This window comes from Metarhizium album (genome assembly GCF_000804445.1).
Source record: "Metarhizium album ARSEF 1941 chromosome Unknown scaffold_8, whole genome shotgun sequence".
Taxonomy (NCBI): domain Eukaryota; kingdom Fungi; phylum Ascomycota; class Sordariomycetes; order Hypocreales; family Clavicipitaceae; genus Metarhizium; species Metarhizium album.
Window position 1 is genome coordinate 700014 of NW_024467582.1, and position 24151 is coordinate 724164.

Genomic DNA, 24151 nt, shown 5'->3' on the forward strand with positions numbered 1-24151 from the left:
CGACGAGCCCGGCGACCGAGAAATCCTTGACGAGCAGTTGATGGATGAGGTGCACTAATGGTGTCCCGTCTGGGGGGATTGGATGGATGCTGCCGTCACACCAGACCCAAAGTCAAAAGCGGCGCTTGAGAATCGAGGCAATTAGTTAGTTATTTGGCAAAAGGAAAAAACAATCGGCAGCTGGCCTGGCCTGGCATCCCAGGCGACCAGGGACAATTCCACAACGGCCTATCGGGACCAAACCCTCGCAGTCGCAGGCTGGACGGCTGGATGAGCCCATCAACGTTTCATTGCTTGTTGGTTGCTGGTCTGTTCGACGTTGGGGATGCGCCGTTGGCGGGGACACGGGGACACAGAGCAAAGGTGGGGGGGCAGCCCAGCCCGAAGGACCGCCGCCGCAGCTTCACTTGAGGCTTGGTGGCGCCGGGAACCACTGAAAACCACCCGCGCCTGCTGTGCAGTGCAGTGCAGTCAACTGGCAGCCCGCCCAGCCTCCTCTGCAAACTACAACATCGCCTTGATTCAACGGCCCATGTGTTTGTAATTGGAGACGTAAAAACCGTCATATATACATTTACATACGCTTCGTCATTTTCATAACTCGGGGTCAGCTGCGTCTTGTGGTATCAATGCCATCCATCAATCATACACAGTAGCAAGCAAAATACAAAAACCATCTTCCTCTTTAGAAACATGCCCCAAAACTCCACCGAAATGGGGGAGAATCCATCCATCCTTTATTTGACTTCGGCGACTCGGCCCAGAATCTCCTGAGCGCTGCGCTTCACGATACCTCCAGTAACGGCGAGGTTAGTGTTTTGTTCAAGGTACAAATCAACCTCACGGGCAGCCATACGGCCTTCGTTGATACCCCTGCGCCATGGGCATTAGCAATTGATCCAAGCCATTCACACTTTAGGGGGGGGGAGGAGTCCCGAAGCTTACCAAACAATGAGAGACTGCCCACGACGGGCATCACCGGCAGCAAAGACGCCCTCCATGTTGGTGCAATACTTTCCAGCTGGTGTTTTGACATTCTTGCGAGCATCCTTTTCGATCTCATCTCCCAAAACACGGGCCTCGGGTCCCAAGAAGCCCATGGCCAGGAGGACGAGGTCGGCAGGGAAAAACTGCTGAGATCCCTCGACCTTCTTCATGTCCCAGCCACCACTGGGAGACTTGGTCCATTCCACGCGGATGGTATTGATGCCCTTGACTTTGCCGCTCCCATCGTCAACGAACTCCTCCGACATGATGCAGTACTCTCGGGGGTCCCTGCCAGTGTGCTGGCGGACCTCACTATGGCCATAGTCGACACGGTAGATACGGGGCCATTGGGGCCAAGGGTTGTCGCTGGCTCGCTCCGGAGGAGGCTGAGGCAGCAGCTCGAAGTTGGTGACAGACTTGGCACCGTGACGAACCGACGTGCCAATGCAGTCGTTACCTGTGTCGCCACCACCAATAACTACAACATGCTTGTCTTTGGCAGAGATGTAGGCCTTGTCAACAAGCTCCGAGTCCAGCAGGGACTTGGTGTTCTTGTGCAGGAATTCCATGGCGTAATGAATCCCGGCCAGCTCACGGCCCTTGATAGGCAGATCACGGGCAACCGTGGCACCGGTGGCAATGATTACGGCATTGTTTCTGCTACGAAGGTCGGCCAATGACGGCTGGCCCTCTTCACCGACAGCAACACCTGTCTCGAAATTGACGCCTTCGGCAGCCATCAAGTCTGTACGGCGCTTGACGATACGCTTATCGAGCTTCATGTTAGGGATACCGTACATCAAGAGGCCGCCAAGGCGGTCGGCACGCTCATAGACAGTGACTTTGTGGCCAGCACGGTTGAGCTGGTCGGCGGCAGCAAGACCAGCGGGACCAGAACCAATAATGGCAATATTTTTGCCTGTGCGGATCTCTGGGGGGCGAGGAACCATCCAGCCCATCTCGAAACCACGGTCAATAATGGCGCATTCAATAGACTTGATACCGACAGGATCTTCGTTGATGCCCAGGACACAGGCGCCCTCGCAGGGAGCAGGACACACACGGCCAGTGAACTCGGGGAAGTTGTTGGTCATGAGAAGGCGGTTGAGAGCATCCTTCCAGTGGCCCTGGAACACCATCTCCTGCCACTTCGGAATGATGTTGGAAATTGGGCAACCCGTCTCCGACTGACAAAACGGAACGCCACAGTCCATGCAACGAGCTGACTGGTACTTGAGCTCATCCTCGTCAAGACGAGAGCTGAGTTCTGCCCAGTCTTTAGTTCGGGTAGAAGCGGCGCGATACTTCTCAGAGCGGCGAGCATACTTCATGAAGCCCTTGGTCTTGTCAAGCACCAAAGCTCTCTTCTTTTCGGCCTTGGCATCACCGACAGCCTCCTCTAAATCCTGCAACTTAGCGGCCTTCTCCCCTTTCTTGTGCTTCACGCCAGAAACAACAGGGAGGTTGTACTCGGCACGTTTGGCTTCAGCAGCCTTGGCAGCCTCCTCCTCCAGGACTCTCTTGTAGTCAATAGGAAGAACCTTGACAAAGCGAGGGAGGGCACGGTTGAAGTCGACCAAGATACGGGCAGCAAGCTCAGACCCAGTGTAGTGGTGGTGATCCTCGATGAGACCACGAACAAATGCAATTTCTGAGGGATCGGTGATCGGACCAGCCTCAACCATTTCGGTGTTGAGCTTGGAGTGGAAATCATTGTGGATGTCGAGCACGTAGGCAATACCACCAGACATGCCAGCAGCAAAGTTACGTCCGCTACGTCCGAGAATGACGACACGACCACCGGTCATGTACTCACAACCATGGTCACCAACGCCTTCAACAACTGCCGTAGCACCAGAGTTGCGGACGGCGAATCGCTCAGCCGCAATACCGCGGAAAAAGCAAGTTCCAGTGGTGGCACCATAGAGACAGACATTACCAACCAGAATGTTTTCCTCGGCCTTGAAAACGGCATTGCGAGGGGGGTAGACGATCAATCGACCACCAGAGAGACCCTTACCGACGTAGTCGTTGGCATCGCCCTCCAATTCCAGTGTGACACCAGGTGCAAGGAAGGCGCCGAAAGACTGGCCTGCAGACCCCTTGATGTTGACGTGAACAGTATCCATGGGCAAGCCAGCCTCGCCATATCGCTTGGAGATCTGATACGACAGCGATGTGCCCATGGCTCGGTCAGTGTTGACAATGTCACACTCGATTCGGGATGGGAGACCCTTGTCGAGAGTCAACTCGGCTTCCGAGATGAGCTTGTTGTCAAGGCGAACATAGAGCTTGTGGTCTTGCTTTCGGACGTTGAATGTGGCGACACCAGGGCGAAGCTTGTGAGCGGGTGTCAACAGCAGCGACAAATCAATGTTGGCAGTCTTGTGCGTGCGGAGATCGTCACGCATCTTGAGGAGCTCGACGTGGCCCACCATTTCGTTAATGGTCCGGAAACCAAGCTGGGCCATGATGGCCCGAAGCTCATTGGCAATATAGTAGAAGAAGTTGATGACATGTTCAGGTGTACCCTGGAACTTCTTTCGCAGCTCAGGGTCCTGAGTAGCGATACCAACTGGACAGGTGTTCAAGTGGCACTTGCGCATAAAGATGCAGCCCATTGCAATGAGAGGTGCGGTAGCAAAGCCCCATTCCTCAGCACCGAGCAAGCAGGCAATGGCGACATCACGTCCGGTCCTTAGCTGACCGTCAGTCTGAACGACGACTCGGCCACGGAGGTCGTTGAGAACCAAGGTTTGGTGAGTTTCGGCCAGACCGAGTTCCCAAGGCAGACCGGCATACTTGATACCAGTCCATCGAGAAGCGCCAGTACCGCCGTCGTGTCCAGAAATGAGGATGTGGTCAGCTTTGGCCTTGGCGACACCAGAAGCAACGATACCAACACCGACTTCAGAGACGAGCTTGACAGAAACGCGTGATCGAGGACTAGAGCACTTTAAATCGTAGATGAGCTGTTTAAGATCCTCTATAGAGTAAATGTCATGATGAGGGGGAGGAGAGATGAGACCGACACCAGGAGTAGAGTGACGGGTACGAGCAATAGACTTGGAGACCTTGTGACCAGGAAGCTCACCGCCCTCACCAGGCTTGGCGCCCTGCGCCATCTTGATCTGAAGCTCGTCGGAGTCGGCGAGATAGGCGGAAGTGACACCAAAACGGCCAGAGGCGACCTGCTTGATGGCAGAGCGCATGGTGTCACCGTTTGGCATGCGCTCCGATCGTTCAGGGTCCTCACCACCCTCACCTGTGTTAGACTTGCCGCCAAGCCTGTTCATCGCAACAGCCAGGGTGGAGTGAGACTCCATGGAAATAGAACCGTACGACATTGCGCCAGTGCAGAATCGTCTGACAATCTCCGTCCATGGCTCCACCTGATCGATAGGCACAGGGGTAGCATCCTCGAAGTTGAAGTCTAAGAGTCCTCTGAGAGTACAGTTCTTGATTTGCTCATACTCGGCCTTGGAGTAAGCCTCGTACGACTTATCGTTCTTATTTCGAACGGCGTCTTGGATGTTGGCAATGGCAGCAGGGCTGTTGATGTGGGGTTCACCGCCATCACGCCAGTGATATTCTCCAGACTCTGGAAGGGCCTTGATATCCACAGTGTACCGAGACGGGAAACCGCGCTCATGGAAACGGAAGGCATCTTCCGCGATGAGTTCAAACGTCAAGCCCTGGATGCGCGAAGCTGTACCCCTGAAGCAGCGTTCAACAACCGTCTCGTCAAGACCGAGGGCCTCAAATATCTGGGCACCTTTATAGGAGGCAAGGGTGGAGATGCCCATCTTGCTCATAACTTTCAAGATGCCTCCATCGCAAGAGTGAATGTAGTTGCGGATAAGAGCCTCATTTGAAAGCTTCTTTTTGATCAAACCCTCACGGTTTAGCTTTAGTACGCACTCCATGGCTAGATATGGATTGATGGCGTCGGCACCATAGCCAAGCAGGACGCACATGTGGTGAACCTCGCGAGCCTCGGCAGTTTCAACTACTAGAGCGGCCATAGAACGCCACTTGTTGCTGACAAGGTGATGGTGCACCATGGCCGAAGCTAGGGCAGCGGACACGGCAACACGGTCAGCTGAGGTCCTGCGGTCGGAGAGCACAATGATTCTGTCACGAGCCTCGATGGCAGCAGTGGCTTCGTCGCAAATACCATCCAGATGGTCAATGTAGCCCTGGACTCCATGAGACTTGGGGAAAGTCAAGTCAATAGTCTTGACGGTCCATTCGGGATGAACAGTCGACATGTTCTTGACGGCATTGAACTCGGGAATGGAGAGAATGGGGGTCGGCAGTAAGAGACGGCCGCATTGAGAGGGATCCATCTCCAACAGGTTGCCCTGGGGACCAACATAGCACTCCAAAGACATGACAATGGACTCACGAATTGGGTCAATCGGAGGGTTAGTGACCTGGGCAAAGAGCTGACGGAAGTAGTCATACAGCAGGCGAGGGGCTGTGGTTAAGCAAGCTAGGGGCGCATCGTTGCCCATAGATCCCAATGCTTCCTTTTCGTCAGCAGCCATGGGAGCGAGCAATAAACTGATCTGCTCATGAGTATATCCGAAGGAAAGCAAAAGAGGGTCCTCCTGTATAGGCGTAGCGTCGGGCTTAGCAGCGAGGTCCATAGCAGACTGGAGTTTCTCTACGAGCCCGGGCATGGTGAGAAGTTCCTCGCTAAGCCACGAGCGGAAGTCGTGGCGATTGGCAACAGCAGCTTTGAGTTCCTTGTCATCGATGATGCGACCAGCTTTAGTATCAACCAGGAGCATTCTTCCGGGTTGCAGTCGACCCTTCTGGATAACACTCTCAGGCTCAACGGGGATTGTGCCGACCTCAGAAGCGCAGATGATGCGATCATCGTCCATGACGTAGAATCTGCAAGGACGAAGGCCATTCCTATCCAAATTGGCTCCGCAGTAGCGGCCATCGGCAAAGGTGAACAAGGCAGGACCGTCCCAGGGTTCCATTTGACAAGCTGCCCATTCGTAGAAAGCGGCCTTCTTGGGGTCCATCTGATCATTGCCTTGCCAGGCCTCAGGAACCATGAGCATGACGGCTTCTGGGAGAGAGAGCACTCCGTTGATGGTCAAAAGCTCGAGAACGTTATCAAATGCGGCCGAGTCAGAGCCACCGTCTTCCACAATGGGATACATCTGCTCCAGCTCCTCCTTGAAGATGTCCGAGTTCATTACTCCCTCACGGGCGCGCATCCAGTTCTTGTTACCTCGCAGGGTATTGATTTCGCCGTTGTGTGCGGCCCATCGAAGAGGCTGCGCCCTGTCCCATGAAGGGAAGGTGTTGGTGGAAAATCGAGAGTGAACCAGAGCAAAGTGAGCTTCGTAGTCGGCGTTGACAAGATCATGATAGTAGGAGTACACCTGGACAGGAGAGAGTTGACCCTTGTAGACAATGTTCTTGTTGGACAAGGAGCAGAGGTAGAACCAATTCTTGAGCCCGATGGTGTGAGTAGCACGTTTTCGCAGAACATAGAGCTGTCGCTCGAACAATTTGTCGTCAAACTTGTCTGGATCTGTCATCTCCGGAGCGGCCGCGGAGCCATAGGCAGAGGCAAGGACGACAAAGGGTTGGGCGATGATGGGCTCACGAGACTTTGCCGCAGGACCAAGCAGTGTCGAGTCGACGGGGGGCCTTCGCCATCCCAGAACTCGGAGGCCCAACGACTCGGCAACGTCTTCCAGCTGCCTCTGAGACTCTTCGAGAGTCTCCTCGTCGGGCTTGAAAAATAAGTTTCCAACAGCGTACTGGCCAGGAGGGGGCAACTTAATGTCCTGCTCCTTTTCAAAGTTCTTTATGAAGAACCGATGGGGGATGGATGTCATGACACCAGCCCCGTCACCATCTCGCGCGTCGGATCCCACGGCTCCACGATGGGTCATGTTGCAAAGCAAATTGCGAGCTATTCAGCCGTTAGCTCGTAAGCGTTTCCAGTGGAACAGTGAAGGAATCATCGCCAAGCCACCTACCATCGCTAACAATCTTGTGGCTAGGCTTGCCCTTGATGTGACTGTGCTTCTTGTTAGTTGGTCCGCATCGGCCATGTGCAGGTCTTGTTCGGTTGGTTTCCACGCAACTCACCAAGCAAAGCCGACACCACACGCATCTCGTTCATAGGCCGGGTCGTACAGACCCTGCTTCACGGGTAGGGCTCCAGCCCATGAGTCATTGTTCTCGGTTGAATACTCATACGGGTGGTATTCTTGCTGCTCAGCTTCGATGTGTCGATCGTCGAATTCAGAAAGCAGGCCCATGCTAGGCAAGACTTGCAGAATGAAGTCTTGGGTTGAGGGTTTGAGCAAGATGACTTTGAAGAGCAGGATCCGCCAAGGGTTCGTTCCTATAGATTGGGGACTGCTATGACTGGGTTTGCCGAAAGGGGTGAGAGCAGCGCCGAGGGCTGCTCTGGAACAAATCTATCTGGGTAATGAGGACAGTCAGTTAAGTCGGAGTAAATGGCATGGGTGCCAGATACACAACGAGAGAAAGGAGGAGGAAAGGAGGAAGGGAAAAAAAAAGCAGCAATTAAAGAATCATCCACGGCTGACAAACGTTGGAGGGATGTGAGATGAGCCGTTAAAGTTCCGAAGAATGGGGACGCAGAAACGCTCATGATCCGAGCCCAGCAGCCAAGCGGATGCAGGGCAGGGCCTCGCACAGCAGTCCAGATAGATGGATTCTTGGTAGCAACTGAAGAGCTGGCGGGGACAAGGTGGCGTCCAATTTGCGGCCACGGAACTGTGTTGACAGACAGCTTGACTTCCACGAGGTTTGACGCTGTTCTTCTCGTTTCTTGGCCGGGAGAGATCCGGCGCCGGGTCGTGGCCCCACGGAGCCCCTCCACCTGGGTGTGCGGAGAGCAGACAAAAGCCCGTTGCGTTTGGTGGTCCCAGGCCCGCGGCGGTCGCTTGTCAAGTTTTTCGATCTGGCCAAGCGAAGGGAAGGCCGAGGCCAGTAAGCAGTCAGGTGTGCAAGACAGTGCCCCCAGCATCTGCAAAATTGCGCGGCAACTCAATCTTTACTGCCGAGGGCATCATCAGATTGGTGATATTTTGGTTTTCGTTCTTCCTTTTCCTTCCTTTTCTGCTTCCGGCTCTTTTCAAAATTGTATTGGTGGGCCGCAGGCTTCAGGCTTCAGGGTTGACCCGTGACCACCAGCGGCATTCGTTTGCATGATGCAACAGCAGGAGCGATGCACATGTCAGCGTGCAGCGTGCAGCCAATAACAGCCCGCTGAATGCGACCCTGCGTCTGCCCGCCAAGTCCAGATGTCGCTTGTCCCATGTCCCTGCGCATGTTGTCGTCTTCCCGGGAAGGCAGCATATTTTGCCGACATCGCCGCGTTGCTGGTAATGATGTTGTTTGTCACATTTGCCGTCCTTGTCGCGTCTGCTTCACGCTGTATCTTGCCGTCGCGGCTTTGCCGCCGATTGAATGGCCTCTGGGTCGTATTGCGTATTGTTGAAGATTTCGCGATTTTCCGGTTTGCCTTTTGCGGCCGTCACAATCCGCTTTGTCTCGTTGGGCCAGACGAACAACGATTCGATTGAAATGCCTCCAGAGACCACGGCATGATCAGAGATGCCATACACCAACGAAGCCAGGGCCGAAGGCTCCTGCCGCCCACTTTTCACTCTCAAGATGGTCGACATCTCTCACTAAGCCGAGTCGACGAAGCAACAAAAAAAAGAAAAACAAGAGAAAGAGGTCAATTCGAATATGGTTATCAATCAACTTACCAGGGGGGACGTGAATAATTCCTCGGTGGATAGATCAATGAGGGGTTTCAACGTAACTTGCTACAAGTTGAATGCGGAAAGATGGCAAGACTTCACAAGGAGAGAAGGCTCGGTAGGGGGGGTGTCTGGGGAAGGGGGGGAGGAGGCATGCTTTTATTGTGTCATGGTGTCGTTCTCCGGCCTCGCAGGCTCATGCTCATCATCTTTCAAACACAACCCACAATGGTGGAAAAGTCAGTCGAGTCAACCACGCCAAGCCCAGGGCCAATATCCCAGCACCATACTCCGTACTCCTACTCGGTGCTGCAGAAATGATAAGCCTCGGTGGTGGGCAATAGTACTGTCTTTGCTCAGGCGAAGAAAATGGACGCTCCCCCACCAGCGGCTATTTGGGTTGACCGGGGGCTTGATTAGCTGCGACCTGGTGGAGTCTCACCAGGATCCTCTCAACGCCATGGACGGCCCTACAGAAAAAAAATTGCCGCCTGGCTTTGGCCTGCCTGGTCTGCGGGTGCGGGCTTGCCCTGTCAGCAACTGGACGACAACCCGACTAAGCGGCGTGCGGACTGACGAGGCCAACCAACCAGGCCAGGCCAGGCCAGCAAGCAACAAGCAACCCTCCGCTCTCCACCCGAGAAGCACATGTCAGAAAACACCGATACTCTGTTTCACTAATGCTTCCACGTAGATTGGTTGAGCCGGAGCGCGTCGGCCGTGGCCCGTGACTGGACGAGGGCCTCCGTGCTGCCCTGCCCTCTTCTTCTCCGTCTCCTGCGACCTTGACGGATATCGCTGCCAGCACCCAGCACCCAGCACCCAGCACCCAGCACCCAGCACCCATACTTGGTTGATGTGTACCCACTCTCTTCGGACTTTGGGGCTAAGACTGGGTTCGACAAGCCCTCACTTTCTACTGTGGTGGGAATAATAAGCGCTGGATGGTACAGAAAATTTGAGTAGGCCTCGCTCTTTTTTTTTTCTTTTCTTTTTTTTTGGGTGGTCGTGGTGGTCCGTTGTTTTCTTTTTCCTCCTTCTCCCGCTCGTACCCTCCGGCCACAACTGCAGCAGAGCTGGGACCAGTGGGAAAACATCCAGCCAGGATCCCGATCTATCCCGTCCCAGGATCTACCACACGCTGCAGGTCCGTACGTAATAAGCTCAGATGATGCCGGCCATGGTTTCCGGGGCGTTGCCTATTGCGGCTGCCGAGCGAGATGTGTTACCCCAAAAAACGATTCCATTACCCGGAAAACTATTCCATTCCCCCCCAAAAAGCCCTACATTACCTTTGCAAAACCGACCGCACCCCGGCTTGTCACCACCCGTTAGTGTGCTCGGTAAGCCATGATGTCTGTCAGCACACGGAGATGGCAGTGATGCGAAGCGAAGGTGATGAGGGCTAATGTGGACCCCCCTTTCCCGGCAATTTTTTACTAGGCCAAGGGCCACGGGGCAAGGTTTCCACGCAAAAAGTCATGGATAGTGATGTTGCTTTGCAACTGGCTCTCCAAAATCCGTTGCCTCTACTCCATGCTGACGTTCTATCTCTGACCTCATGTCCGCGGCAGAGTCGTTTTGTAAGAGAAATCTGGCGCCAGAATCTCCGAATGCGGGACTGGGCCGCCACATGTGCTTCTAGGGATGCTCCATGAATCCAGGATGCGCCTGGGCCTTCCAGGATGCCTCAGGATGCTTCAGGATGCTCCCAGCCCTCGTCCTGATGGTTTGCCTCGAGGGGGCTGCTGGCTGCTGGGACGAGCAAATGTCCAGGGTGCTGCGTCTCTCCACCAGAGCCGTCTTCTCTCGCGCCAATCGTTGCCTGGAATTTCAAAGCGTCCGACGCCGATATCGGGCGATCGCCGCTGTCCAATGGCCCCGGACGGGGATCCCTGCACGAGTGTCGTCACCGCGACGCGGGGGACGAGGCCTGGTGCGGCCTGCCAACCATTCGAGCAGCAATATCTCCGCCTCGTTGGATCGTTGCAGTGGTCAATCGAGGAGACAGGACGCTTCTTGTTCAATAGCCCTACTGGTCACTTTTTTGTCCCCAGTCTCAACGTGGTGCGCCAGGTGTGCTTCCTTCTCGCGACATCTTTGCCTCACAGGCCGGACAGTGGACACATTGCATGGTCTAGCCCACGCCGACCATCTAGGACTGGTCTGCAGATTTTGTGTACATGTGCACGGCATGAATTTTATTTTCTTTGTCCTTCATCTTTCATTGATCCCCGGTCGGAGGATGCTCTGCTTCGAACACGTAGCCGATGACGATTTTTTGTGTCCGCTCAAAAACCCACGGCAGGAAAGAAATCAACCGGCACCAACACGAGCATCAGCCGTCGGAGTTTCTGCGCACCCGGCGGCAAGGGTACGTATTGAAAAGGCATTGCAACCATGTCCGCGCAACAGTGCTTTCGCCAACGATGGGCACCCGGTTCGGGAATGTCGGTTGCATTTCAGCCATATGCCTCGCCGTTGTACATGCCGCCACGACCTCGGTCTACGGTGCCTGCCTACTCCGTACTCCGCACGAATTGTCAAAACAATCGACAACAGAAAACAGGCCGGGCGAACCAATCATGGTGTCGGGACTCTGCTTCGGCCCTTATCTGGACGTGGAGCAGGCTACGGAGTACCGGGCCATGAATTCATACCGATTTTGCTAGCACCGAGCACGGAGTAGTGCCGCACTATGCACCCTCGAAACGAAGTCGATGGCTCGGCTGCCTGCCTCGAACGTCATGGTGCGATGAGCGGATGAGTGGTTCGTGCGGCGTGCCAGTCGAAAGTGTCTCAGCCCTCCGTCGCCTCCTGTGTGGTCCAGCGGTGTTCATCCGAGGAGAGTTCAACGGCGCACCCATCTAGATATTTACATGGTTTTGGCGGCAAATTGTAATGGCCAATGTTCTTCCTGTTCCAGCCTCTCTGGATCAACGGAGCAAACGCGCAGCCGCTGTTGCAGTCCACTTCGCCGTGGACCGTGGTGCAACCGTAGCACCAGCCAGGACCGCCGCCACAGGATACGTTGCTTTGGGGTTGACAGAAGCCAAGCCAGTCCTTCAAGGTGCTCTTGCGTTTTGGAGGATAGACTTCATCAATCAATCGTGGTACTACGGATTGTTCAGCGGCTCCACGGTCAGTTGTCGCTACTTATTCATGACGAGGTACGCTCAAACCCCTGTAAGTTTGGCCATGAGTGACCTGACACGGAAGTTTGCAGGGCTCGATGCCAGGGCCCAGGGACCTTGGTGTCGAAGGTCATTCAGCTAAGTAAGCACGTCCTAGGTGAGTAAGTACCTAGGTATTTAGGCAACAGGAAAGTGACCTTGGATTGATTTGGTAACAGATTTTATTAGAAAATTCGGTACTCTCCTGCCCTGTACCTGCTCTCTGTAAAATCAAGCCCCCCCTGCCATGTCACTCCCAGCTAAACTTTCAGGGTCTGAATTGCACGCATGCAGACTCGTTTGTCCATTTACTTATTAGCTAACCGACCCGAGTTTGGATTGACAATGGCCCCCAAAAATACGGCCGTTGCTGACCGCCAGCGCAGGTGAACACAAACGCAACCCGGATGGTGCGAGGGCGGTACCAGGGATTGGATGGAGGAAGACAAAGAAGCCCTGCTTACGTAAGTATGTGGTGAGTGTGTCTTGAATTTCTGCTACGGAGTAACCCAGTACGACGAGTAAGTTGGCAGGCCCGCCGCGGCCCACGACAGGCACAGGCACAGGCCATTGAATGAAAGGTGTCCTTTTGATGCTTTTGATGAGGCGGACGATGCCGGAAAATCCCGCGACCAGCACAAGCACAGTTGGGAGCCAGTCTTCCGTGAACTGTCAACATGACTGACTGCCTGAATTCTGGAGACCACGGGGGAGCTCTGGCAATTTCTAAAGTGCCAATCCATGTCCCTATAGGGTCGGTAGCCCTGGTAGCGCTGGCCCGCGTAGGGGCTCCTGTGGAAGGTGCAACCCGGCGGCATACATACAGGTGGATGCTGCTGCGGAAACTACGGGATTGAAGTTGCGCTGCCTTGGGGATGATGAGGCAAATGACTGGATGTTTCCGTTACCCTTATCTGAATGCCCATGGACGAACGATGGATCTTGCTTGCCGTAGTAACTTACATGTGTACGGAGTACGATGATGCACCTGAAGTATTGATAGGACGAGACGTGAGACGTTCAGTCTTGGCCCTTGAGCGCGCCCCGCGCGGCGGCTGCGGGTCCCTTTTGGCCCAGGAACCATTTTGATCAATGTTTACGAGCTTCATCCTACCTCTGTGCTTCTACCTTGACCACCCTCCAGAGCGCCACCGGGCACGGCACAAAACAAGACGGTACTGGATTGATGGTCATTCTGTGAAATGCTGACAACGCTTCCCGACTTCACCCCGCGAGATGTAAGATTGGTATCTGCGCCATCAATTACTGTAATTCACGAGGCTGGCTGACGATTACATGTAGTCCCATTCGCTGTGGTACACGTCCTCCAGAGGCACCTCACAACCGCCGGGACTGCACGACACTCACCATGGAGACTCGCTACAGCATAATCACAGCTCTGGCCAATCAAGACCACGAGGTCACGTCGTGGAACGAACAGCACTTGCCCGCCTCGCCGCCTCGGAGCAGCTCATGCATCGACGCCGAATACAGGTACAGAACTTTGGAAGCGGCTGGCTACGGCCACCAGGCGTGCCCAAGACCCTCCACCAGATGCGGGAGGAAAAGCGCGAACAGGAAGAGCACCACGAAGCCATGCGTCGGGAACAACTAGCCCAGGAACTCGCCGAGGCAGAAGGAGGCGGCCTGCCGGGAGAAGGCATGATGGATGACGTGCAACTAGACGGCGCACATGATCTCGACGACGAAATCCCCGATGCCGACAATCACTTTGGCATGGGAGATGAGGACGAAGACGACGACGACCAAGACGAAGAGGAGGGCATCGAAGCAGGACGCTCGGAAGAGCTGGATGACGAAGCTCTCCGCGAGGAACGACAAAACGACCTAATGGCAGCACGCATGCGCATGGCCGACGACGCGTTCCGCGAGGCCCTTGTACGCGGGGACCCTGACGGCGATGACATGTACGGCGGAGGAGAGGAGCTCGAGCAAGAGCACCAGGGCCACATGCTGGACGAAGAGGACTTTGCCCACGACGGCACGGAGACGAATCTGGACGACGATATCCCCGAGGCGGAGAGCGGCCTGTACGAGCACACCGACTCCGAAGCCGAACTGAGCAGCAGCGACGACGGCGGGCGCGAGGATGAGCAAGACGAGCACGATGCTGGATTCGTGCCGAGAACGGCGCAGATGGCACCGCCCCTTTCGAGCCCGACGTCGCGGGGAAGAAGGGGCTCGGGGAGGAACAGCATGGACCTGAGCAACATTCTTAGCCAGGACGAAAGCAGCTTCATGGATAGCAGCCCCGTTCAGAGGAGACGGCACGCATAAATGCGCGACTACGAACGAACATGATACCCACGATGATGAGGCCGGTCGAATGGCTGGCGCGTGCCAGATGGACGGCAGTCCCGAGTCCCATGGGCCATGGCAATGTCCGGCGTAGGTGTAGGACAGGATTAGACAGTATTTTTGAGCACATTTCCTCCAAGTGCACGCTCGTACCGTGCGGGAACTGTCCGCGAGACTGAACGAATAAGCCACCAGCCCAACCACGATTACCGAAGTGCCACGACTGCGACGTAGATGGGAACGGCACGACGAAGCACCTACTCACCTGTGTGCGTGGGCACAAAGGGGGCCTCACCGCCGCGGCACACAGCTCACATCTTTTCCCGCACCAAAGGAAGGCCCGAGGTCAAAAACACCAGGACCTCCCAAAGGCACAGCGTATCCAATTGATCATCTTTTTCTTTCTTTTTCAAGAAAAAAGAAAAGAACGCCCCCTTCCGCATCGCACGCTCGATCCATTCAAGCCCAAACACGGCCGCCGCACAACCCTGCAGGCCATGTCGTCTTCGCGTCCGGCCCAGCACCAGATAGCATCCAAAACGCACCATTCCATCCGGCAGACGTCGCACCCATGCAAGAGGATTCTTTTCCGTGTGAACAAGTGAAGCAAGTGAAAGAAAACAAGGCAACATGCCAGATGAACCAACGCCCGCCCATGCTTTTCCCATCTCCAAGGCCAGCCACAGCCAGCCTGCCGTAACCAGAACCATCAGGCAACCCGCCGCGCCCGTCAAAACAGCCACACGTACAGAAAGAGCGTAGCGACGGCCGCAAAGAACAGCAGCCAGGCCCTCCAGCCGACGCCGGTGCGCGCGGCCATGATCTTCATCCTGTTCATGGTCCCCCTGACGCGCATCCTCGCGTCGTCAAAGGCGTCGTTCATCTTGTCCGCGAGGGCGGACGACTCGCGGATCTCGTCGCCAATGGCTACCGTCATCTGAAGCGCCGGGTCGTGATCGCGAGACCGTCAGCCCCCCGTGCTTGCTTGCTTGCTGGCACGCGCGCGTTGGAAAGGGGGGGGGGTACGTACATCCTTGAGCGTGCGGACCTTGCCTAGTATCCCGGCGACCTGGTCCTCGTTCTGGCTCTCCAGCTCGTTGAGGACGGCGTCGCTGTACTGGCCTCTTCTGTTGGGCGTGGCGGCCCGGTAGGCGTGCCGCTCTCCGGGGCCGCCGTTGGCGTTGGGGTAGGCCGCCGCGTAGCCGTAGCCGGGGCCGTAGGGGTTGGGACTGTGCCGGTGCGGAGTGTCGCCGCCGCCGCCGCCGGTGTAGCCTTCGAACAGGGCGGAGCGGGAGTCGCGCTGGTGGAGGGAGGACGCGCCGAACCTGGAGGGGGGTCAGCGATGCCGTCGCCGACTCGTGGGCTTGTCGCGGGAGGTCGGGCTTGTCGTGGGGGGAGGGGGGGATGGGAGGTTGACGGACCGCTGGGCCATGGTGGCTCGAGTCTAGTATTCTGGCGTGCGGGCGGCGGACTGGAAGACGGGATCGATGGAAAGAGAAGGAAAGGAAAGGGAAGGGAAGGGGGGAAAGGAGGTCAGGATGTCATTCTCGACATGTTCGTGGTCAAAGTTATGGCGTAGGTGGTCTTGGTGACAGGTCTGGGGGATTGGCGCCACGTTTTCCCGTTTGGGGAACCTCAGCGGGCGGTGAGCGACGAGCTTCGTGGCACGCCATTGGCGGGCGGGCCTGGTCGGGGGTACGTACCGAGTGTGCGTGGCAGGACACCGGCGGAACGTGCCGCGTGTATTTTGCTGGTGTCTGTACGGAGTACGGAGTTAGACTTTCATGTACAAATCTTTCTTTTGGACCTTGCTTTCGTACTTTTGAACGCTTGTTGGCAAGTCAAGTCTGTTGACGTCTAGCTCCAAGTGACCATGCGTCACGGCGCAAAGCTACCTGTCGAGACGCATGAAGCCTCTGCCCTGACAACAGGGACGGAGACATTCACTCTTTAGATTCAACACACACGCGCCTGACTGACTCTGGGCCTGCCGCACTCCGCATGCAACTGCGTCTACACTTCTTCTTTACTCTGCCGGACTGACCATCATCCACGTGGATCAAAGCACCAGCAGGACGCATAACGTACATCACCACGCTGGAACTTGACCGGCAATCCTTTCATTCAGCTGTGCTTTTCTCCCTTGCAATCGAGCACTGTCGCTCGACGGTATACCCCTGATGACCGCCAACAAAATAGAAGAAGGAAATAGCAACAGCTCACAAATGCCTCCCTTGCGTCCATGTCCGTCCATGCGTGAACCACACAGGTAGATCCAAAGGCGACCCACCAGGAAAGCAAGCGAATTCCCGCAGTCGCAACACGTTTGCGCCTCTCCTTCCATTCAATCTCGACAGAAGCCCATCCCCGTCAGTAGTCCCCATGGAACCAAGCTTTTGTTGTGGTCGTACCAGCTCCAGGGCAGACTCGTCCAGCCCCCGCCTCACGACACCTCATCTAACCCGACATCTCGGTGTCCTCAGTAGGAGGCTGGAAGTCGTCGTCATCTTCATCCTCATCCTCATCTGCGGGGTGCTGCTCAGCGGCTTTGGCAAAGTCGATGACAGCACCGCGCGTGCGACGGCCGCCCTCAACAATGTTGTTCAGGTCAATCTCCTCCATGCCGTCTTCTTCGTCGCCTGAGTGAGAAGGAGAGAAAAAAAAATAATTAGCAAAGTTTACGTTGGCCGCGTGTCATGGCCACCAGTTTCTGCGCTTACCGCCCTCGCCGTTCTACGTGTCCGTGTTAGTGGGCTAGTTCTTGAAGGACAAGGAAGCTACTTCGCAAGATCGCCCACATACCTCTTCCTCTTCCTCGTCTTCCTCTTCTCCATCGTCGTCGTCGTCTTCCGCTTCCTCTTCACCATCCATTGCAGCGTCCTCGGTGTGAGGAACGGCCTCGGCGGCGGCCTTGTCCTTGCCCTTGCCCTTGCCCTTGCCCTCAGCAAAGCCCGTCTCCTCGGTGGAGGGGTTGGAGGGGAGAGCAGTGCCGTTCTCAGCCATGGTTGCGGCGATTGAGGTTGAAAGGGAGTCAATTAGGTTGGGTCTCGGGGTTGAGGTGAGGTGACGAGAGGGGCAACTCGGTGGAAAGAAGATTGGGATCGTTGGTGAGTCTGGCGTGTGAGATGGAGGTGAGCTTCAGTTGACTTTCTGCATGGGCGCTTGGAAGGCTCTTAAACCAAGCAGGAGCTGTCACAGCAAAAGAGCACTACGGCCTGTTTGTAGCGACGGCGCTAGTGCAAATTAGGCTAGCGCGTAGCTTCTATCGAGGTCACGTGCGGCCTTTGGCGTCCAGCGATGGGTCTGGTATTCGTCGCTCGCGGAGAGAGAGGAGGAGAGAGAGGAGGAGAGGAAAAAGAAAAAAAAAGGAGAGAGAGAGAGAAAGAGAGCATCGGCGTGTCTTGTGAAAAAGCTGTCGCAAAATAATCGCCCAACAAACATGGTTGGTCAAAGTATACAAGTGGCTGCTCCGAAACTGCTTCACCCAAAAGGTGGTTTCCATCAACTTCACATGATGCAATCCATTACGACATCTATAAGCTACCTGGTCCTCGTCTATTTCCCCTGCTCTCCGCCACCACCACTCAAGGCTATAAACACGGCAATGCCAATCATCCACCAGTACCTGCAAATAGTCAGCTCGCCCGTCCCTGGCACACTCATCATGCGCAGCTGCTGGGACCGTCAAGGAAACGTACTTTTGCAGGAAAGTCTTGTCCCCCTCCTCCTCAACCCTCTTCCCCTCCTTGGACACAACAACGGGCTTATTCAAAACCGGCCGCGGTCCCCTCGGCTGCGTCAAAACCACAACCTTGGGACCGAAATCTCTCGTCTGCCCGGCGTTAATCTCCACGCCCTTGAATGCAGCACTTAGCACGTTGCCCCTCGAGTCGACGGAGACGGTGATGGTGGGGGAGTACCCCTTGGCAAGGTTCTCGGTGGAGGCGACGGTAGTCCCAGAGAGCCAGGACTTGACCTTGGGGTCGTAGACGCCGATGCGGACAAGAGACGACGATTCGGGAATGTCGGGAGCGTCGTAGGATGTCACGGTTGACGAGTCGAGGTTGGCGAGGTCGTAGGATATGGATGCCAAGGGGAGGGGAGCTTGCGCATCGGCAGACGAGATGGGTTGGATGGAGATTTCGGCGGTATGCGGGCTGGCGTGCATGGCCAGGGCGGCGCAGAGCGCGGAGAGGAGTGTTGCTGCTGTCGTTGCTGTTGTCGTCCGCATGGCCGTCGGTGGGGGGGGGGGAAGCCGGATGATGATGATGATGATGATGATGATGATGATGATGGGAGGTGGGTGGTGATGGAGGTGAGGGACGAGCTGCGAGATCAAAAGTTGGCTTGTGTGGGTCTCGCCGTCGTCGACGGCTGCACCTTGCCCCTGGCGTGGAGCCTGAACATGCGCCAAATCTCGGAGCCTTCCTTGGCGTGCATCCTGGCCGAGCAACCGTTCCGGTCGCGTATCGTGGCATCTGCACCTCGGCAAAGCAGGAACGGGACCAACATCTTGTTGTTCTTCATTGCCGCGACGTGGAGAATCGTGTCGCCGAATTCCATCTGAGTATTGATATCGACTCCGTGTTTTTGCAGAGCCTTGATCATTCGTCTGTCGAACCGCATCATGTGCCCGAGGCGCATGTCATCAATGTCTGCCTTTGTGAAGCCATACCAGCTTATCAAGTGTTGGACCACGTCGACTCGCTCCGTTTCGACGGCCTCCGCCAAGATGTTCCTCATGTCCTCATCACGCCACAGGCAAGCATCGCTACGGTCATGGAGAAGTCGCAGCATAACGGGACCCCCGTACAACTCGGCCTGGCTTAGTGACACCTGGTGCCATGGGGCGAGAGTTTGGTCCGGGACGCCTTTCCTGTCCAGCAGCCATCCAACCATTTCTAAGTGTCCCCTGGCAGCGGCGTCGCGACATAGACCGTCCCAATCGTCCATATCTTCGCAGCTGACTTGTTTCTCGTGGATCAGCCACTCGACCACTTTTACGTGTCCTCCGGCAACCGCAGCCTGGAGTGTCGTTGGGATTGGGGAATGACTGCGTTGTGTCCCGTCCTTCTCAGCCTCGATTATGGCCCCGGTATCGAATAGTAGCTCGGCGATGTCTTTGCGCCCGTGATAACATGCTCTAGCCAGAGGCGAGAGAGGGAGAATGGCGCCGAGTTCACCACCATTCGGGTCTGCCCCCTCATCCAGCAGATGCTGGACAGTCCCGAGTTCGACTTGTGGGTTCTGCACCACGACAGCCAACAGTGAACTCGCCGTGTCCTTTGAGTATTTGTTTGATGGCACGACCAGTCTTGGTGAGCTGTCTGCTGTTCCAGCAGGCCCCCCCGGGCTCTGGGACGCGGCATGCATAAGCAAGGCTTCGACCACTCTCACCTTGCCGGGATTAAGCGAAGGCGGGCCAATCTCGTCTTGCCAGCATTTCACAGAGGCACCATGATCAAGGAGCAAGCGCGCCAGCTTGACGTCCGACGCATCTGCTGCCACCTGCAAGTATGTGCGTCCAGAGTCGTCCTCTCCTCTTACGTCTGCATTGTGTAAGAGTAGAAGCTCGACCATCCGCAGCCCGGGTCCACGGCAGGCGTTGAGCAGCGGAGTTGTGCCATCCTGTAGCCGAGCATCGATGCTAATGCGGTCTTTGGCAGGTCGAATGGCTTGACTCTTGCGGAGCAGTCTCACAGCTGCTGCCGGTTCCCTGATGTAATGCAACAGCGTGTCCCCCCTTGACGTCTGCTTTCTCACGTCATTATCCAAAAGGAACGCGTCGAAGAGCTCGTCGTTGTCGGTTCGCATAGCCATGTCAAGAATCCCAGCTCGGGTCTTGCATGACAGCGCGTCGAGTCCCTCTGCGGGCCGAGCACTCTCGAGGAGAAACCGGGCCACATCGTCCGACTTGTTATCCAAAGCGAAATCTAGAAGCGCCATCCACGCAGCCCATTCGAGTACAGATTCAGACGCTCCAGGCAGCAGGGGCGTCCAGTTCCAGGTCCCGTCTGCGTCCCGCCCCGACTGCAAAAGCAGTCTCATCATATCCACACTGTTGCTTCTCACGGCGTGATGGAGCCATTTCGAGATTTGGACGCCGTCGATCGTCCTCTGTGCCTTGATATCCACCGTCTCGTACAGCATTTTCCTGATTTCGTGTCTGACCCAAGGCTTAAAAGCTGCCGAAAGCACCACGTCCGCGTGCCAGTCAGCAGCGATGCCCAAGTTCCTCAAGAAGTGTTCGTTGTCGAGGAGGTGCCGGACAATGTCGACATTGCCCCCTCCAATCGCCGCCGTCAGAGTTTCAACATAGAACTGATCCTCATGGTCTCCGTCTATACCGGCCCCGCTGTCGAGAAGAAGGTCAAGCATTTCTTTGCTCCCGCTCCTGCAGGCCTCCGCGATTGGCCATCGCCATCGTTCCTCAGAGGATCCCCCAGGGTCGACACCAAGCGCAACGAGGCGCTTGACCAGTTTGAGGTTCCCATATCGACACGCTATGATGAGAGACTTATCAAGACGTCTGAGGCCGTGCTCGTCAGCCCATGATTTGTCAATCTTGAGAAGACGAACAAGGGCGTCAACAAAATCGTCCATGATGTGTTTCGGCGCCTTCACCGCAAGCATGATTAGATTGTCAAAAGCTCCCTGGTTCTTGTCACTTGTATCCAGGTCTCTGAATTCCCTCCACTCTGCCTCAATATTGGGCTCGCTAGCCAGTCGCAATATGATACTATACGCTCCAAGCTCCACGGCCAGCCAAAAATGGCACAGCTGCAGTGCCCCACGGTTGAGACGTAGGATGTAGTCAATCCTGGACTCGGAAGCGGATTTGTCTGCTCTTGCGACGGCCTTCTTGCCCGGCTCGCCATTGTCCGCCTTGTTGCCTGACCTCCCTTTGGCCGCCTCTTCTCGGATGGCCAGCGAAAGGGCAGCGCTGGCCTCCAGATCCGAACGTTTAAGGATTTCCTGGTCGAGAATATAGAAATGGTAGGAGCACACGCTGGCGAGCGCGTAGAGATCTCTGAGCGGCAGAAACGCTCCCACCATGGATTTAAGTTCATTGGGCAGTGTTTGCCACCGGCCCATGACGATGAATCTTTGTGGAAACAGAAGAAAGAGGACGCAGTACAATGAAGTGGACTGGATCTAGATGTCTGCTCCTGTGAATGTAGATGGAGGCGATGCCAGCCATTATATGCGCCAGTCCCCAGTCCTCTCCGAAGATACAAAAGCCTCGCACTGCATTTGTTCCGAATCTTCTCAATGTCATGAACAGCCCACCAACCGAAAGCCCGTGTGTCTGTCCAACATCCGAGTGAGCGAGTCTGCGGGCGAGGCGCTGCCGAAAAGGCGCTCAATAAAGACCAAACAGGCGCTGAAAGGGCGACAGAACCAGGCCCGTGGGACAAACAGCAACCGCTCACAAGCAACCGCAATTTGAGCGTCATCGAGCCCCAGGTCCAAAAGAGCCGTTCCAAGGAAAAGAGGCGGAAAGAAGAAGGAAAGAAATGCTGCTGTTCGGCCAGAGTGCTACGTACGGCGCGCTTTTGTGTGGCCTCTCACGTCGTCGCTTACACTTATTTGGCCAGCGCACTGCCGCGCACTCTTTACTTTTCAAGCCGTGGTTGTTGACGTCAAAGGTCCTGCGGGACGGGAGATGTAGTTGCTCGTTGACCAAGTGTACAGGATGGGAACATTCGGGCTGGGCCATCCTCGGAATGCGACGCAGCGCAGGGTCTCGAGTCTCGATGACCTGAGATGGGCGTAGCACAGCGCTTGGGGATAAATATTTCGTCTTCACTCACAGCGTCGACCGGACGTGATGGAACGGGGGCATGTCAGGTTTAAACCGGAGGGCTGATGGAAGCTGGGCCGTGATGTTGCGATGCACCGGCATGGAAGCAAGTTGTCCTTGTCCGTGGCCCCTGGCTGCCCTTTCGGAAATGAGGCTTGCTTGACTCTACCACCCAAGTCTGCGCCCTGAATATCGACCCGGCCTCCAGGGTGCCGGGAATAGGCCAACTCTCAGTAACAGCAGAGCATTGTCAGGACTCGGGACTCGGAATTGAAGGTGGTTGATTGCTGAGGTGGGACCTGTTCCTTGTATATGCAGCTGTTCAGGTCCTACCTGATCTCCCGGGACTCTATCTATCCCCTTCAACAATCCTTGGCCAGAACAAAGCGCCGTGCCGGAATCACACAACGCCAGAATGCAATATGCTCCAAGGTGCAGATATCAAAAGAGAAGAAGAAAGCAAAGGGGGGGTTTTTTTTTGACACGGGGGAAAAAAGAGAGGAAAAGAAGAAGAAAAAGAAGAGCATCAACAGCGTCATCCTCGTTTCTAACCATGCCCATGCCCGTGCCCCTCTCCAGCTCCAAATCTAAATTGGCCTTGGTGCATTTCGCAAGTCACACGGTTGGGTATCATTCTTGTATCCTACTTCTGTCAAGTTTGAGCCTCCTCTTGCTGCTGCCGCTCTTCACCTTCACCGACATCTTCGTCGTCGCCAATCGAGGAGTCGTCCGAGGAGCCGTCAGACTCGAGTGCGTATTGTGGTGTCCGCTCCACCAAACCCCGATAGTACGCGACAAGTACCTCTGGGTTAGGCACGATTTTCCAGTCCACCCTATAGAGAAACTCTAGCTCCAACATCTTTAACTCGGGTACTCGAACGCCGCCGACTCTAGCATACGTCGTGTTGTTCCAGAACGAATCGGACAGCCCCTTTGCAGCCACAGTGGCTGCTGTGATTAAAAATCGATGAACCGTCAGCGTGTTTATGGTGAACTCGGGATACAAAGCGCACAGGCGATCAATGTAATACACCATGGAGAGAAGTAGAGGTGGTGTAAGTGTAGCATGTCGAGCTAGGCGGTGAAGATAGTCTCGTACCGAGATGCCTGGGGCAGTCCTATCATGTTGTTCGTGTCAGAGGCACAATACACAACGGAGGAGGCTGGTTTTCTTTCCTGCAGACTACCAAAAGCAAGAGCACAACATCAAGCCGTGGCCTTTGCAGCCTTTGTGGACGCACCTGGAATGAAAGCGTGTTAACCCTCCGCTCGATATCCGAATGGCATCATTCGTCGCAATCAGCTCGGCCAGCATGTGAGTAATCAGTTCCACCATGTCTTCCACTGCGCAAAACTCGTAGCGCTGAGGCAAAATCTTTGGCTCCCCAGTGGTCCTTGCTCGCTTCGGCGCAGTGTTGATGGCAGATGGCGAGGCACCACCCCCCTTGCTCTCGCCCGTCTGCGATGTGGTCGACGTATCCTCACTTGGGCGGCTAGGAGATACTCTTCGCTTGTTTGGTGACAAAACTGCTTGAGCGTCGTCGTCAGATTTGGTGGAGGGTCGAGGGTGCGCTGGTGTCCCGCTCGGTAGGGAGCCAGAAGCCGCAGGCGTGACAATGTGTTGAGGCTGGGGCTCAAGCCGCAGCTGCGGCGACGGAGGCAGTTGATTGAGCTTCTGGCCCGAAGTCAGACTGTCATGTGGCACGCAGCTGTCGGAAGCTGATTCGTTTAGTTTTGCGCGCCGGCAATGGGGGGAGCAGGAAGAGGCATTCGGGGCAGGTGCGACGGCTGGGTGACGCCGACGTGCGAGCGAGGTTGACGATGCCAATCGAGGGGATGCTTGGGGAGACGGAGGGGTTGCATGGCCACGGCGAAAGCTGGTGGGCGACGCATTGGCAGAGCTGGTGAGGATGGGGGACGTCTTCAGCATGGTGGACAGCGCATCGTCGTACGCATCGAGACAATGCTGCTCAAGCCTTGGGTCTGGTCTATGCCGACTGGTTGCGTGCGACTGTGGTGCCTACGTGCGGCGTTCCAGCGATGCAGCAACGCAGTGCGCTTGGTCAGGAAAGACTCTGGGACCCCGTCGCTTT

At 55.8% G+C, this 24151-nt stretch overlaps 6 protein-coding genes across 6 annotated transcripts; 1 reads left to right on the forward strand and 5 right to left on the reverse strand.

The window, feature by feature from the left end:
- Positions 1-737: 737 nt before the first annotated feature.
- Positions 738-7283, reverse strand: MAM_04004 (glutamate synthase; the record flags this gene model as incomplete). The annotated part of the gene is made up of 4 exons (XM_040822803.1): positions 738-873; positions 946-6931; positions 6999-7039; positions 7111-7283. 4 exons carry the CDS (start codon positions 7281-7283, stop codon positions 738-740), a joined length of 6336 nt encoding a protein of 2111 aa, XP_040679309.1.
- A 5854-nt stretch (positions 7284-13137) lies between these two features.
- MAM_04005 (Anaphase-promoting complex, subunit 15/MND2) lies at positions 13138-14233 on the forward strand (the record flags this gene model as incomplete). The annotated part of the gene is made up of 2 exons (XM_040822804.1): positions 13138-13173; positions 13238-14233. The coding sequence occupies 2 exons, from the start codon at positions 13138-13140 to the stop codon at positions 14231-14233; spliced, it is 1032 nt and encodes a 343-aa protein (XP_040679310.1).
- Positions 14234-14984: 751 nt separating this feature from the next.
- MAM_04006 (Target SNARE coiled-coil domain protein) lies at positions 14985-15686 on the reverse strand (the record flags this gene model as incomplete). The annotated part of the gene is made up of 3 exons (XM_040822805.1): positions 14985-15191; positions 15285-15579; positions 15676-15686. The coding sequence occupies 3 exons, from the start codon at positions 15684-15686 to the stop codon at positions 14985-14987; spliced, it is 513 nt and encodes a 170-aa protein (XP_040679311.1).
- A 1025-nt stretch (positions 15687-16711) lies between these two features.
- Positions 16712-17257, reverse strand: MAM_04007 (Histone chaperone domain CHZ; the record flags this gene model as incomplete). The annotated part of the gene is made up of 3 exons (XM_040822806.1): positions 16712-16893; positions 16975-16987; positions 17057-17257. 3 exons carry the CDS (start codon positions 17255-17257, stop codon positions 16712-16714), a joined length of 396 nt encoding a protein of 131 aa, XP_040679312.1.
- Positions 17258-17809: 552 nt separating this feature from the next.
- On the reverse strand, positions 17810-21349 carry MAM_04008 (ankyrin 2,3/unc44; the record flags this gene model as incomplete). Its single annotated transcript, XM_040822807.1, has 3 exons — positions 17810-17879; positions 17953-18581; positions 18635-21349. The coding sequence occupies 3 exons, from the start codon at positions 21347-21349 to the stop codon at positions 17810-17812; spliced, it is 3414 nt and encodes a 1137-aa protein (XP_040679313.1).
- A 1361-nt stretch (positions 21350-22710) lies between these two features.
- MAM_04009 (Nuc-1 negative regulatory protein preg) lies at positions 22711-23988 on the reverse strand (the record flags this gene model as incomplete). The annotated part of the gene is made up of 2 exons (XM_040822808.1): positions 22711-23176; positions 23300-23988. The coding sequence occupies 2 exons, from the start codon at positions 23986-23988 to the stop codon at positions 22711-22713; spliced, it is 1155 nt and encodes a 384-aa protein (XP_040679314.1).
- Positions 23989-24151: the final 163 nt, after the last annotated feature.